Below are 15,113 nucleotides of genomic sequence, written 5' to 3'. Positions count from 1 at the left end.
TACTCACTGAAACCTTTCTCAGCATTACTTTATCTTGTATCATCCAGCCACAAAATTCCAGTTTTTGCTTTTAGATTTCATGTGATATTCCTTCAAGTTAGGAAACTGCAGGTTTATTGTTAGGGGGTCACTTTAATGGTCACCCTATTACTAGACTTCACTGATGTAACAATGGCTCCCTTTAAATGGTCAATGCATATTTAATCCCACCGGTCACAATAGTGACTGGTCACACATGCTGTAGTGGTAAAACTGGTTGAATGCTGGTCTGTTAAGGTACAAAATACCTTTGTGTAATTTGTGGACATTTGAAGCATGTTTACCATTTTAGGTTAGAGCTGGTGATGTTAATGGAACTCAAGTCAATAAAACTACAAAACAAAATGCAAAAACAGGGGGCAAATATAACCAGTAATGCCATTTGTTAGTTTTCCAAATTGTAGAACTCACCAGTTTAAATTAGCATTACCAAGTGAACTAGACGGATCATATTTTTAGAACTGTCATCAGTCATGGACATTTTGCATCAACAAGTACCAGCAAAGTTGATATGCTTGTCACTTTTGAGTAATCATAGATTTCAGCAGTTTAATGACGTCATATTTTCAACAGATGTCCCAAACTGGTCAATTTAAGGCTGTGGCCACTGGTCAGTCAGCATTTTGCCCTTTGCGGTTTCAGCTGAGCTCGGATTGTAGCAAACTATAGCTCACTAAAAGCACAAGTGGGTGTAAAGACTTTATTAGATAGAACTCAATCTGATATCAGATGTTTATTTTTGTAAAGACTCGCCCTATCCCTCCTGTTGCACGAGTGTTCTTGTACTACGGATGATGTCATCTTGGACTGGAGGGTGGAGGAGGGTCCGGGGCGACTGGAGCAGCTGCAGCAACCCCGTAAGGCTAGCGAGAATATATGAAGACAGCACAGGAAACTCAAGCAGGAGTCTTCAGAATAACAGCATTAACTGAACGAAAATTACGTTCAATACAAAGAAAGGAAAATACAGAGGTATGGATAAATTCCTGCATAAACTCTTAAGAGCAGAAGGTGACAAATTGTTTAATCAATTTAACAAAAAGATGATGCAATTAAAGAAGGGGCCACAGGCAAAGACTGCGGCATGGTAATGTACATGTATCGTAAAAGTAATCATTCCAATCAAGTATCAGATTTTATAGTTAATAAATACTCCTAAATAGAAAAATAGCGGTGCGACTGAAAAGAGAATTCCCTTCGCAAAACAAAAATTAATTGCCAATTGTTTTTTATCTGAAAAGGTGACCGGAAGTGGTTGTCTGCTAGCCTAGCTTAGCTTGCCGCTAATGTCGGTGGGAGGGTCTTTGCCTGCCCCGCTCCTCAGCGCTCCCAGTGTAAAATTAGCCAACACTGCAGCAGCAAGTGAGTGTGTATGTGAGTAAGGACCAAGAAGAAACACCAAGCGGGATTAATATTCATAAAAAACGGTCTCATCTGGTTGCTGACAGGTAATTATGACGCGGAAGGTGCAGTTCGGCTCTGTGCTCTGATCTAATTTTAGCTGACTTTAGTTGGGTGTGAGAACAAGGTGGTGGCTTGTCCTCACCCTGACGCCTTTATCCTGTGCAGACAGTAGTTTAATCCCTGATATTATGTTGAAATGTGTCCAAACCGACCGGGCTGGCTCGTCTGCAACTGTTGATCGCCTCATTGTGGGGAGTTTGAAAGTCATCAGATCCTGTCGGTTTCAGTCCGTCCAATTCCCGCGACCTTAATAAGCAACTCCGCATGACCAATCTCCTAATGAGCCATTTCTTTTCCTGGGATCGTTTCCTAATTATTAGGACTCCAACTTCTGCAGAGGGCGTTGTTTGTGCAAACGGGAGCTCTTGAACACAGCAAAAACCTTAATGTGGAAATTTAAGGGCTCCTTTTGGCAAAAGTTGGCTCTTGGGTTATTGGTTTTAGTTTATGTGGGAACCATCATCTTCCTAAACACTTCTGACTCTGCAGGAAATTAAAGTCTCGCAGAAGTGCAAACGAATGTCTTTGAATTTCAAGCCATTAAGTTGGGTGGTAATTGAACCAAAATTAAATAAGTCCATTAATTTTCTTAAACACGCTTTGGGTTTGCTTTCGGCACCTTGACAAATAAATCTAAAGCTTCCAAATCTGGTTTAACTTGCCTTTATAGGGTTGTCAATGTTTAATGCTTTTAAAAAAAATGAATATAGAGTTCTGGAAGTCGTAGACTGTGGCCTTAAATGTGAAATAAACTGTCTTTTTTCTGATGAATTGGTAGGTTTTGTGTGTGTGTGTGGGTGGGTGGGGGTGGTATTTATAATCTAGTTAAAAGATTATGCCAGTTTTTCAAATCATCAATTGATTTTGTCTAATTTTAGACAATAGTATAAACCATATTTTAAAGAATATTTCACACTTTTCTTTTAGATGAACATTCCTGCTACTAATCAATGCATCCTTTGAATTTTGAGGTCTAAATAATGTAACAGTCCTAATTATAATTACATCTTTTTGTGAAGCATCAGCCGCCATTTTTATATGCTAACTAATGTACAAATGATTCCGAGCAATGCAGTGAAAAGTTGAATTGGAGTGAGATGGTGAAGAGTTTTGGTCACCCATGTGTTTGGGGGTCACAGTAGAAGGTCACTGTTGTCTTTGGAGACCAGGAGCGTGCTGGGAATCCCCTCAGCCACCAAGTCAGGCTTGTTTTCCTGCGTACGACAGATTGATTTATAAGAAATGAGTCAGCAGGTGTCGGATCTCTCACCTTCCCTACCTTCCTAATGCCCCACTTACAGTTTGCCCATCTGTTCTCTGTCTGCTGTCACCTAATTTGAAAAAAAACTTGTGTTGCCCTACTAGTTGTCAACTTTGTTGGTTATAGGTAATGAAAGGTTCTTAAAAACTGCCGTCGATGACAGGACCCGCACAGCTCGGAATTAACAAGTAACTTACATGTCGTTGAAGTTGGGCTACAGCTGAGAGATACTTGCCTCTCAGAGAACTTTTTTTTGCTATTTATGAGCACGACCCACAATAAAGAGTTGAAAAAAAAACTTTAAAAAAAAAAAACTGGAAATGTTTACAACTGTGAAAACAATGCCAGGTTCTGGAGTTACTTGCCGTACGAGAAGAGGATGAGTAATTCCGTTCATAACAGGAACTTTAAGCAGGTCCAATTGTTACAGTCTGTTGTGATGGCAGTGCTCATTGGGAGACGTGAAAACAACACAGCAGACGGCGGCACTGCTGGATTTCTTGTTGTGATCTTTTAGTTTCAGGATGCCTGGTCATTGTCTGATACCACACTGATAGCGAGTTGTTATGAAGCGCCCCCTCCTGCTATCACCAAAAGTACTTGACTATTAATTGATGTCAAGCTAATAAGGTGTTCCATTCCATACCATGCTATATTGCACTAATTTGCAGAAACACGGCTAGTAGATGAGGGTGGTGATAATCACCCCGCTCATGACAAACAAATAGCTTGATTTTTAAAAAGACCTTTGTATTTTTTAACACGCTAAAATTCAGCTTCCCTGTACAGCTAATTGGAGCGTTGGGCAATAAAGCCCTTCTGAGTCTTCTTGTACCCGGCTACCTGAGTCATCATGTTTTGTGACTTTAGTCCTAAATGTACCGGGAAAGTTTCTTACTCATTGTGACTCAGGAACTGTCTTTGTAACATATGCCCCAGGAATGCATTCCAATTTCACGCGTGTGAGTCGACAGCTCGCGTTCAAGAATCCACGCGCCTCATCCGAGCGACACATCCGAAACAGCTTGAGGCTTTCCTGCGGTTAGATTAGTTTTTGAGTCGTCATCCAGCGTCTAAGCCACCACGTGATCTGATCTCTGCAGCCATCGGTCAGACACAGTCGGATAAGTTTCACGTCGGGTTAGAATGGTGTCGACAGTACCACGGCATAGTCAGTGAACTTTGGCCTATTTCCCAGACAGACGCAATCAAGGAAGCAGAGCAGCCTTAATTCTTTGTTTTAAGTGAGTACTCGGAAGAATGTCTCCATGATTTTATTTGTTTTTAAGATGAGGATTTGAAGGTTGGTGCTAACTATGTGCCCGACATGTTGTGTAACTCCTGTTGGCCTCTGAGCCCGAGGACCCCTCTAGAGGGAAAGGTGTTGCTCTTATTAACAGGTCACTGCTCAGCTAGTTTTAGCGCCATATTTTTTGATGTGCATGTCTGAGCGACACTTTCGGAATGTAAATCGATCCACATAATTGGGATTGCATGAGTCCAATTCAGTCCAACGTTGAAGCAGATTGTAGTTCATTAGTTGGGTGATTCTAGTTTGTGTCCATAATTGAATATAATTCTCCCAGGCTGAAAAACAATCCCGACAACTGCAACCTTAAGAGGCCTTTAGTGTTTAAATATTTGACAGTAGCAACCTTTGTAACTCATCGCTTTCATAAATGTGTCCCCTAAACATCAAACTTCCGGAGTTCCTAATTCCTGATTTAAGGTTTTCAGGTTTTGCTCATGGTAGTCCTGGCTGAAATTCTTTTATATTTGGAAAGAAAAGAGAGGAAATGTTAGTAGATTTTGTGACTTTCCAGCTGAATACCAGCTAAATTTCCTCGTGGCGTTGCCCTTCTCTCTGCTTCACACCTGCTAAGCTGGCAGTATTCTTCCAAACTCAACATAGAAAGAACAAAAACAAGACATTTATCACCACTTCAATAACAGCGGGTTCAGTACGAACTCAGATTTGTCCTTGGGAGGCGTATCTATGGGTTGTTTCCATCTATTTTCAGGCCTCAGAGTGTTTTAAGGCATCCTTTGCCTCTTTGTACAAATGGTTAAATCTGTCAATATTTGTGGAGACTCGAGAAAAAAATAAATTAAATGGAAACGTCTGCCCCTTAAACTGAAGGACACTGATGTGGGGTCGACCAAATCATGTTAAATGCTTTTTATATTTTCCTTGGCCTTTGTACTCCATCTGTGACACATTTGTCTCCTTTTTTGGTGTTGTGGAGGTCCAAGCTTGAATCAGCTGTACCATTTACAGAAACAGGAAATGCTGGCCTTTCCAGTTCATTGTCTGAGTCAGATGTGCTAAACGTGACAAAAAGGCTTGATGAGCACAGTTATGGCAGCTGTTAGTGTTAATACTAATGACAGCCATCTCCTTGCTGCCATTAGGATTTATTAGTATCTAGATGGAAGTCATTAGTCACAGTTAGCCAGAGTCGTCAGGACAGTTTTAACTGGTTTTCATGCATAATTTCCTTTTCCCAGTATGTCGTCCTTCTTCATTATCTCCCAGAATCATTGCCACCAAGACAAATTGTCATTGTGCAGGGTCTTATTGTACGTGCATGACTGTTGGATGGTATGTTCTCTAGCTTCTGGAAACCACCGTCATATCCGAGGTCCTCCGAGGCATGTCCAAACAGAGCCCATGGCTGGGAGCTTCTCCTGGGCCTCACAGAACAGGAAGCTGATTGTGTTTTTTTTTTTTTTCTGAGGGTGAGCCAGTGAGGCCGCCGGCATGGCTGTCTCCAAAGTGTTAAGCTTTGGGCCCGTTATTTGCAGCAGCACTGGTCAGCTGTGGAAAAATCCAAAATACTCGCACACTTAATTTAAAGTGAAAGTGGAAGCAGGAATATTCAGTCTGAGGATGTTTGAAGGTTTGAGTCCCCTTTAAAGGCAGACAACACGTGCAGGTTCATCACCAGCGTTTTGCAGTTGCAGCCAAAGTTTACCATCCATCCATCCATTCTCTACCGCTCATCCGGGGTCGGGTCGAGGGGACAGCAGCCTAAGGAGGGAAGCCCAGACTTCCCTCTCCCCAGCTACTTCCTCTAGCTCATCCGGAGGGATCCCCAGGCGTTCCCAGGCCAGTCGAGAGACATAGTCTCTCCAACGTGTCCTGGGTCTTCCCGGGGGTCTCCTACCGGAGGGACATGCCCTGAACACCTCACCAGGGAGGCGTCCAGGGGGCATCCTAACTAGATGCCCAAGCCACCTCATCTGGCTCCTCTCAACGCGGAGGAGCAGCGACTCTACTCCGAGCTCCTCCCGGATGGCAGAGCTTCTCACCCTATCTCTAAGGGAGAGCCCAGCCACCCTACGGAGGAAGCTCATTTCAGCCGCTTGTACCCGTGATCTTGTTCTTTCGGTCATTACCCACAGCTCATGACCATAGGTGAGTGTAGGAACGAAGATCGACCGGTAAATCGACCGGTAAATCTTCACCACTACAGACCGGTGCAGAGTCCGCATTACTGCGGATGCCGCACCGATCCGCCTGTCGATCTCCCGCTCCATTCTTCCCTCACTCGTGAACAAGACCCCAAGGTACTTGAACTCCTCCACTTGGGGCAGGATCTCCTCCTTGACCCGGAGAAGGCACTCCACCTTTTTCCGGTTGAGAACCATGGCCTCGGATTTGGAGGTGCTGATTTTCATCCCAGCCGATTCACATGCGGCGGCGAACCGATCCAGTGAGCCAAAGTTTACATTCGGGTAAACAAAGCATATTCGAGATTAATGCAACTGAAGAATACACACACACACACACACACACACACACACAAATGCACACAATCTTTTGCAGTGTGTTTTTAGAAATGTAGGTACTTCCCTTTATTTCTTCCAGTTCTGTCCACATGAATGTCCACATATGATAAAATTTAGCCATTTAGCCAAAATCTAGACTATTGAATCCATCTCGCAACATTAAGAAAGAGGTTGTTGGGATTCCGAGCATTATTTTTGCAGTATTAATATCTCCACAAAAGTAGACAAGCTGTAAGAGCGGCACATTTTCATCTGACATTAAATTGTGTTATGTGCCTGGATCGCTGCAGGGACAGAATGTATTTGCTGGTGTTTTTAATATGCAATTTGCTGTCCAAGTTGAAATCGGTTTGGTTTTTTAGATTTTCTGTTCAAGCGTCAACTAACTGCTGGTTGTTTATTTTACACTATTTCTTTTCAACTTGTGTAGTTCATACCACACATACTGGTAAATGCAATGGTTTCTACAGTCTACATAATTAGGAAATATACACAATTGAGGAGGGACCAGAAGCTGGTTACAGGTTGTATCCAGCTTCTAATGATGAATAATGATGGTAACTAATGATGGATATGAGCTGTGCATTGGTGTCGTTTAACTAATAGTTCAGCTGTTAAATTTAGCACAAACGGCCCACAGAGCGCGGCAAATTAAGGCTTTTAAATAAAAATATAAGGTAAAGCATTAGCCTTAGACTGAAAATAATTTTTATGATTAAATGCTGCTTAGAGAGAGGGTTGACATTGCTGTGTGCAAAAGATTAAGAAGAGTATTTGACTGAACGCTAGTTTTGCCACCAGCACCGAAAGACTAATTTCCCCTGATAAGTGGGCGCCCTCGTGAAGAGGATCGCTGTCAAGGCAGTCTGACAGAAAGTAGATGAGGTGAGGAGCCAAATGACTGTATGCACAGCTGCTCCCAGGCAGCAGGACTCTGGCTCTGATCCATCAACTGCGCGATGAACAGGCGAAACCTGCCTCAGCTGATTTGGATGGAGCATTGTATTGCAAGTCTGGAAATTCTTTAAAAAATTCCATTTTGGATTTTTTTTATTTTTTAAATTGCTTCAGTTCCTTAAAGGGAGAAATGAGGAGACAACTAATCGTGTCTTTCCAAGCTAATTCAAAATGAAGTTGTGAGTCATTTATGTCCAAATTCCAGGCCAACTTAAATCTACCTCTGGCGCTAAAGTGTTTTTAGTGAGGCGGGAAATACTCTGTGTCGCATTTGCTTCGTCTGCTGGCTGCGCGCAGACTCGTAGGTTTCGAAGAGCCGTGTAAAAAATGACAGCTTAACGCTAAAATAGCATCTGGTCCCGACGGGATTCTCTCTGAAAAGAACTGAAGAATCATCTGGGTCTGAACTGGGAAATGTTTGGTCTGCTTCAGGACATTCTGGAGTGCTTCACCAGCTGTCCTGATTTCCTAGGTGCTTTTCTGTTTGTTTGTCTGTTTGTTTTCTCCCCACACGTTGCATAGGGGAACAAACAGGACAAAGACGGAGCCTGATAGTGCATTCCTCCATGTCTCTGCTTGTCTGACACCGCCCCCCCCCCCTTCTCTCTCCTTCATCACTATGCTACAGTCACTCTGACTGTAGATGCAGGGATTTAAAGTTTGACTCGCAGTGACAAAATGAGATCAGTCCCTTTGGTGTAACACGATGACGTATGAGACACAGAGCAGGATCGGTTTAGGCACAATGTTGTGTTGATGATTTATCTCGGGCTTTTGTCATCCCTGCAAATAATTTAAATGTCTGGCGGGTGCAGAAAACCGAACAGATGATGAGGTGTGACTGTATTCCTGAAGGGGGAAAATGACAAGTGAAAATCTAGTACAGCAGCAAAGGAAAAAAGGCCACTGATTTCATTTCCTGAAAGTTTTCTGTTGTAAAATCTGCTCTTTCTGTTTCATAGCAGTGATGGCTGCCATTCGGAAGAAGCTGGTGATCGTCGGGGACGGCGCATGCGGCAAAACATGTCTACTCATTGTTTTCAGCAAAGACCAGTTTCCTGAAGTCTACGTCCCGACCGTGTTTGAGAACTATATCGCAGACATTGAGGTTGACGGGAAACAGGTTTGTATAAATAATAAATAGTGAAGCAGACTGATGGATGATAACCTTTTCTATCTTTTGCAATTAAATGAAGTGATCTTGTACAGCACAAAGTTGCTCATCCAATTTTGCCTGAGCGTAAATTCTAGAACCAATGGGACAGAGCAGCTAGCATCACTCTGAACCAGTGGGAAAATTCTGTTGATAGATTTTTGTCCTGTTGTACAACAAAAACAGAGGAGATAATGCCCAAACTCTTACTCGTCTCCATAAGTAGATCTCTAAAACCAAATCTTTTACTGTGAGAAGAGGCTCCATTGTGATATGGAAGTACCAGCTTTGTTTTCCGAGTGTCCGGTGTCTGAAAACGCTCATGTCCAAGGGATTTGTTCCCTTGATTCCCTTGAGCTAACCACTGCTGCAGGATTGCCACTTGGCAAAACAGGAAATGACTCCACTTTCCAGCTTCCTGCTCAGACTGGGAACAGGCATATCTTCTAGATGACACCCCCCATCCCCTCTTTTCCCTCCTCTCACGAGGACCCTCCACTTTATTCTCATTTCCTGACCTGGTTGGATGTACAGCAGTTGCTGGAGGCCAAGGACGGGTTGTGCTCAAGGTAGTAAATGTAGAGTCAAGGAGTCAGGAGTGCCGAGTCTAAGGGGAGATCATTTGGTAAAGATATGGCCCTTAATCCTTAAAATGCCCCCCTCACAATTCCTCCCCCTCGGGGGTTATAAAACAATTTTCTTTCTCTCACCTTTAGTACATTGTGCAGCCTCTAAAAATAGCCATTTTTTCTCGTCTTTCCGCCCTCAAGTCTGCAGCTTACGACATGTCCAGTGGGATCAGAACTACTGTGGCTGCTCGTGCAGTCTCATGAGTTTGCAGCCTCCACCCACCCTCTGCCTCAGCAGACCTCTATTTTGGAAGCAAAAAATAATACGCCTGTGCTCTGCAGGCTTACGGGAATCTTTTGTCATGCAGTAAATGTCCAATGTTGCAAAAAAATAGTCAACTTGTAGAGTATAGAGTAGAGACCAGTGAAAAATGGCTTGTGTTTTGTGCCTGAACAGTGGCAGAAAGGATCGGGTTTGAAGCTTGCTAATCCCTCACTTTCCCCAATTGATTTAATTGGTAGCGTGATGGGCTGAGGCGAGTTCATTTCTTCAACCGACTTGAGTAGGTGATTGAGTCTCAACATCGCCCTGGACTGGAAGGGAACTTGAGTTATCAGAGACATTATAAGTCATGATAAGTAATTCTAATGTTATTTACTTCCAGGATTTCCCCCTTAAGCTTTAAAAACCCTAGCTAATCAGGTCACAACTACCAAAATGTTTGCCTATTCAACCTGGAATAACGAGCAACATCTCCATCATCTTCTGTAGGCAGTGTGTATTTATATATTCACTTTACAGTACTGATGTCTTCTAGGTGGAGTTGGCACTGTGGGACACCGCAGGACAAGAGGACTATGATCGCTTGAGGCCCCTTTCCTACCCTGACACAGATGTCATCCTCATGTGCTTCTCCATCGACAGCCCTGACAGCTTAGGTAACAATGAAGCCTTTTGTACAAGTTTATGTAGGACCAAGAGGATTTTTTTTTTGCATCTAGGACACCATGAGGTCATCCACCCTCTTTAGACATGTGACTGCATTTAGCGTACAGATTTTTTTTAACCATCAAAGCCTCTTTAGATGTAAGTGATGTGTGGTCCTCAGTGTGTAACAGACATGCACAAAATAAACTTTTTACTTCTCTGTCAGAGGGTCAAGACAGGATTGTTTTTGAAATTGTTTAAATTCCACCGCTCTTGTGCCTTCTACGACATGTACCATGCATAGCCTGGTTGGCAAACACATTTCCAAGGGAAATATAAACTGAGAGGTTCCTCTTTGCCTACATGCCGCAAGTTATTATTTGCGGACGAGACTCCGAAGTAGAGAGTGAGGAACGGATTCATTGTTTTGGTTTGTAGACATATTGTGAGAGGACATTTTTGGAGGGGGAGAAAAATGAGGGGTGTAGGAGAGTAAAAAGAGTAAAAAAAATCTTATAACAAAGGCTATAAAAAGGTCTTATGTAAGTGGGCATCCTGGGAAAAATATAGAAAATATGATTTGTGGGGGACAAAAGCAATTATGGGAACATTTAGGACTCAGGAAAAAAGTCAGTTTTGTGCTTTTATTTGTTTGTCTATTTTTTATCCATTTTAGAAGAATTAAATCGCCTTCTAAGTCCTAAGTTTCACCTTTTTAAACTCAGGCACATACTGTTTGGATGTAACATGATTGTTTGTAGATTAGGAATGTGTGTGTGTGTGTGTGAGAGTGTGCCATAATGGACTTGATGAGAAACAGGATTAGTGCAGCTAAAACATTTTTGCCCGGAGCAGTCAGCAGCGCAATCCATCATGCGAAGAGTTCCGCATCATCACTCTGCACAACCTGTCCGTCATCGCCTCCGTTTCAACTCACATCTTCTTCTTCCCCTTCTGGCAGAAAATATTCCTGAGAAGTGGACGCCTGAGGTGAAGCACTTCTGTCCCAATGTTCCCATCATCCTGGTTGGGAACAAGAAGGACCTGAGGAATGATGAGCACACACGCAGAGAGTTGGCTAAGATGAAGCAGGTACACATTCACACAACCACACACATGAAGAGGTGTCCCTGAGACCCTGAAAACATTTGTTTCTAATCGACTATTCATATACCTGTTTAGTGACAACAGATATGAAGCTGATATTTCTTAAACTTTTGTTTCTCAAACTGATTTAAGCGAGGAGGAGATTATTAGACGGGGTTCTTCGTAAATACTTAAGTCTATTGTTGATATATTTTCATGTCCTCGTGGTTGTTGACTCAGCCTGATGTTCTGTTCATGGATGAAGAAGTCATTGTTCCGTGTGTTTCGTGGTGTATTGTGCAGCCAGACCATAAATCACTTCTTGGCAACAGCCAACTGCTGTGTGCTTGTGCGCTCACGTCTTCTGACAAGCTGGGATATGAAAAAGTCAGCTCGGGGTTAAAAGGTCTTTAAAAGGTCTTGAGAGTAGCTCTTTAATTTGTATTTGTACTTGTTTCCTCTCCCATGTCAAGGTCAGTTTTTGTTCCTTTAAATTGAACAAGCAATTGGGGATCTCACTTTTTTAGTGCCTCCTGTTACCTCATAAGTAGGCTTATGTTTAATTAGTAGAGCAGTGCAACAAAAATATACCGCAACCTTTTCAACGTGTTTTCTTTTTTAACTCTAACAGCCTCACAGAATTACCTTTTAGCATCCCTTTTGTACTTCCCTACTGCAGCCAAGATTTCAGGGGCCAGCAGCTTCTGAAAGACTGCAGAGTAGATATTTGTAAGAGGCTGAGAAACCATGGAATGCTGCTTGGTTGCTATAGCAACACAAGTTTAATCTTTACTTTTATCGTTGTATCAACAGCTGGTTTCATAGCAAATGCTTGGTTTGGATGGTGCTGCAAGAATCACCACACTTTCACCTATCTGTCAGCATGCCACAGTGGAAGATTCCAAAAACTCTGATAAGGAAATACACCCTTCTCATATCTATTTTAAGTCAATTTTAGGGAAGAGACTGGGTAACGGCCCTCCGCGTGGACTGTTCTGTCCTGTCAGTTGTGCTATAGTGACAGCTACATTAGGTTTATTCGTTACCCCTCGGCTCACACTGTGTCTCCCGGTCATTCTGTTAATAGAAATGTGTTGACAAAGCCCTCTGGCTCTTTTAGACACATTAGTCAGCTTTTTTGTTAGAAATCAGGAAATGTTGTATAAAGGGTGCACTGAGTCATCACTTCAAGCATTTTGGCTTTTACAGGGTGGCGCTCCACATGTGTGAGTAGGGATGTGGCTGGAAATGTTAGGATGTGAAAGAGGGTCTACAGTAGATTTAAGACCTTAGGATAATTTTAGCATATATATAAATAAATAAATAAATAAATAAATAAAACATACCACTGAGCACATTTTGAAGCCTGGTGTTCATTTGATATAGTGATATTGGTCCATTAATGAAGCATAAAGCACAAGTACCATGTTCACTGACCAGCTCATCCTGAGAGTTTTGCAGAGATGAAGAGCATAATGGTGTGAGTGTTGTGAGAATAATGATGATCCTGGAAATATTCTGATAATCGTTTCTTTGAACCACACAGGAGCCGGTAAAGACGGAGGAAGGGAGAGACATGTCCAGCCGGATCAACGCTTTTGGATACTTGGAGTGCTCTGCCAAGACCAAGGATGGCGTTCGGGATGTGTTTGAGATGGCCACCAGAGCGGCGCTGCAGGTGCGCAAGCGCAAGAACAGAAACAGGTGCACGGTGCTGTGAGCAGCCCAGATATCCTGCAATTAACTGGCCACCAAGAGGGGGGAAGCAACATTTAAAGGACTGACCTTTTTAGTGGATGGCATCTTTGTACTGTATCTTATTTCACAGCAGCAGCCAGGCAGAACAGAAAGCAAATACAAGAAATGCAGGAAAGGAACTTTGTCTATATTTCAAGTGTGTCTAGAAATTGATGTAACCACCCCCCTCCACCCCCACAAAAAAACAAAAAACTTGTCTTAAGTGTAGAACGTTCCTTATTTGCTTTATCCATATATACATGTATCGTTGTGATAGATGCACAAATTTGTATGCAATATTGCATATCTCAAGTCTTCAGACTGCCCTGTTGGTATCAGCTTTGTTTATCGTGGTTGTGATAAAGTCTTGAACGTTGCCGCCTTTTCGCCATCAGAGCTAGTGCCTTTTTCTTTGCGCCATCCACTGCACGTCACCTTTCAGCTGATGGGGCCCGTCATCCCTACTGTGGTCCCCTTATAGTGTTGTCATTGTGAAGCCGTAGCCAAGGTTTTAACTGACAAGTTGGTGGGGGAAACAAAACGCTACTAGTGGCATCTGTTTTCCCGCATTTCATTCTTCAAACGCACCCCTCATAGCTGTGGCTAATCTGCACAGCGGACCAGGATGAGCTGATGGGGACACAAGCCAGTATGACTCAACTATGCACAATAGCCATTCAGAGCAGCAGGGAGGTGACACGGTTAAGAAAAACGAAGGCCCGGCGAAACCTCCCTTGTTTGTTTACTGCAGATGACGGAGTTCAGTTCATCCTCCACTCAAACCAGCGGGTCCCACCTGCTACAGGAATCTGTGTTGTTTACGGGTAAAGGAAATCACGTCTTGTTTGGGCTGTCGGACCTTGTGTGTGGACGGTTCCAGTCAGGCCGCATTCCTAACAAATCGCTCTTTGTCCCCCTCCCCGCGGTGCCTTCGCTGTTCTGGTGTGCCTTTTGGTTGCTCACCAGGTCATGGGCGAACATTTTGTTATGGTTCGCAAGGCGTCAGAATTCGAATGACGCCAAAAAAATTGGTCTCGGCACATGACGTCACCCCATTGCGTAGAGAGGACTCTGATAAGCAATCCTATTATAAAAAAAAGAGAATCCTTCACAAGTAGGTCAATGATCTAAACACTGACCGGCCACTTTTTTCTTCATGCGTCATCTCTGAATGGCCTTAAGAAAAAAGAAACACCTAATGCACACACTGCTTCAAGGCTTCAGCACCAGCTGTCCTCACTCAGTCTTCCAAGCATTCCTCTGCCCTTTTGCTAATTCGTTCATGCCCCTTAGTTGCACAGTTCTGTCTGTATGGAGGACATTAGAAATGTAAGTCTGGCAAAAAAAATCTTAAAAAGCACGCAATTTAGGTGAGATGCAGATTATTGGGATGGACCAGATAGTGGAAGGATTGATTTTGAAAAGGTTTGATGGGTTGGGGGGAAAAAAAGAAACAATCATATTTTGTCCCCCTAATGAACTGGAGATTAGAATTACTGTCGTCAATGTAACGTCAAATCAGATATGACGCCGATTTCTGGCTTTCGCTGGTTATTCTGGATTGCAACAAGCACAATAGGGAGAGAAAAGAGGAATAAAGGCAAGATCTTCGTGGGTCTTGCAATGACGTTCATGGATGTAGGAGATGGTAACGGTACAGCTGGAAGCCTAGCAATGTAAACATTCCTGACCAGCAGTAGACGGTCTGTCATGTGACCCATCACTAAGAGCATGTATCACGCCGCTGCGCAAGCGCATGCAGACGATGCTGTGTTTGAAAAAGGCTCAAAAAGATCCAAAGCTTTGTAAATGATATGAGTGCATGCATCAGAAAACAATGTTTCATTCCAACACACAGCTTCTGCTCATTGTTGTAGCCTTTTTTTTCTGTTTCTGGAACAGTTTGGAATCAGATCCAGATTTCAAAAAAACGCTTATGTAACAATGCCTTGTCAATGGAAAGTGTTGCGGTGGACGTTTGGCCTGGAGTGAACATGAACATGTTAATAAAATATTTTTGAGACAAGAAAGACATATTCTGTATTGGGGTTTGTTTTCCTTTTTGTGAATTTCAGACATCAAAAAAGTAGCAACTGGCGTTCAAGAACTGATTGTTACGATATGTAG

General features: G+C 42.9%; 1 protein-coding gene and 1 long non-coding RNA gene across 7 annotated transcripts; one reads left to right on the top strand and one right to left on the bottom strand.

The window, feature by feature from the left end:
• Positions 1-725: 725 nt before the first annotated feature.
• LOC130524407 (uncharacterized) lies at positions 726-11,245 on the bottom strand. Of its 2 annotated transcripts, XR_008950139.1 has the most exons (3): positions 11,101-11,245; positions 2,622-2,717; positions 726-902 (listed from the first exon to the last, which is right to left on the bottom strand). It is a non-coding gene; the product is annotated as an uncharacterized LOC130524407 (long non-coding RNA). The 2 variants fall into 2 exon arrangements; XR_008950138.1 differs by lacking the exon at positions 11,101-11,245 and having other exon boundaries at positions 2,622-2,814.
• LOC130524404 (rho-related GTP-binding protein RhoA-D-like) lies at positions 1,322-15,020 on the top strand. 5 transcript variants are annotated; one of them, XM_057030507.1, is made up of 5 exons: positions 1,322-1,487; positions 8,476-8,636; positions 10,054-10,174; positions 11,125-11,255; positions 12,796-15,020. In XM_057030507.1, exons 2-5 carry the CDS (start codon positions 8,481-8,483, stop codon positions 12,967-12,969), a joined length of 582 nt encoding a protein of 193 aa, XP_056886487.1. In that variant the 5' UTR covers positions 1,322-1,487; positions 8,476-8,480; the 3' UTR covers positions 12,970-15,020. The 5 variants fall into 5 exon arrangements, with proteins under 5 accessions (XP_056886487.1, XP_056886488.1, XP_056886489.1 ...); XM_057030508.1 differs by having other exon boundaries at positions 1,332-1,487; positions 8,479-8,636; XM_057030509.1 differs by lacking the exon at positions 1,322-1,487 and adding an exon at positions 3,988-4,008.
• The last annotated feature ends 93 nt before the right edge of the window (positions 15,021-15,113 follow it).

The sequence above is a fragment of the Takifugu flavidus genome, chromosome 4 (genome assembly GCF_003711565.1).
Source record: "Takifugu flavidus isolate HTHZ2018 chromosome 4, ASM371156v2, whole genome shotgun sequence".
Taxonomy (NCBI): Eukaryota; Metazoa; Chordata; class Actinopteri; order Tetraodontiformes; family Tetraodontidae; genus Takifugu; species Takifugu flavidus.
The sequence above is the reverse complement of the archived record's forward strand: the minus strand, read 5'-3'. Positions and strand labels throughout refer to the sequence as shown.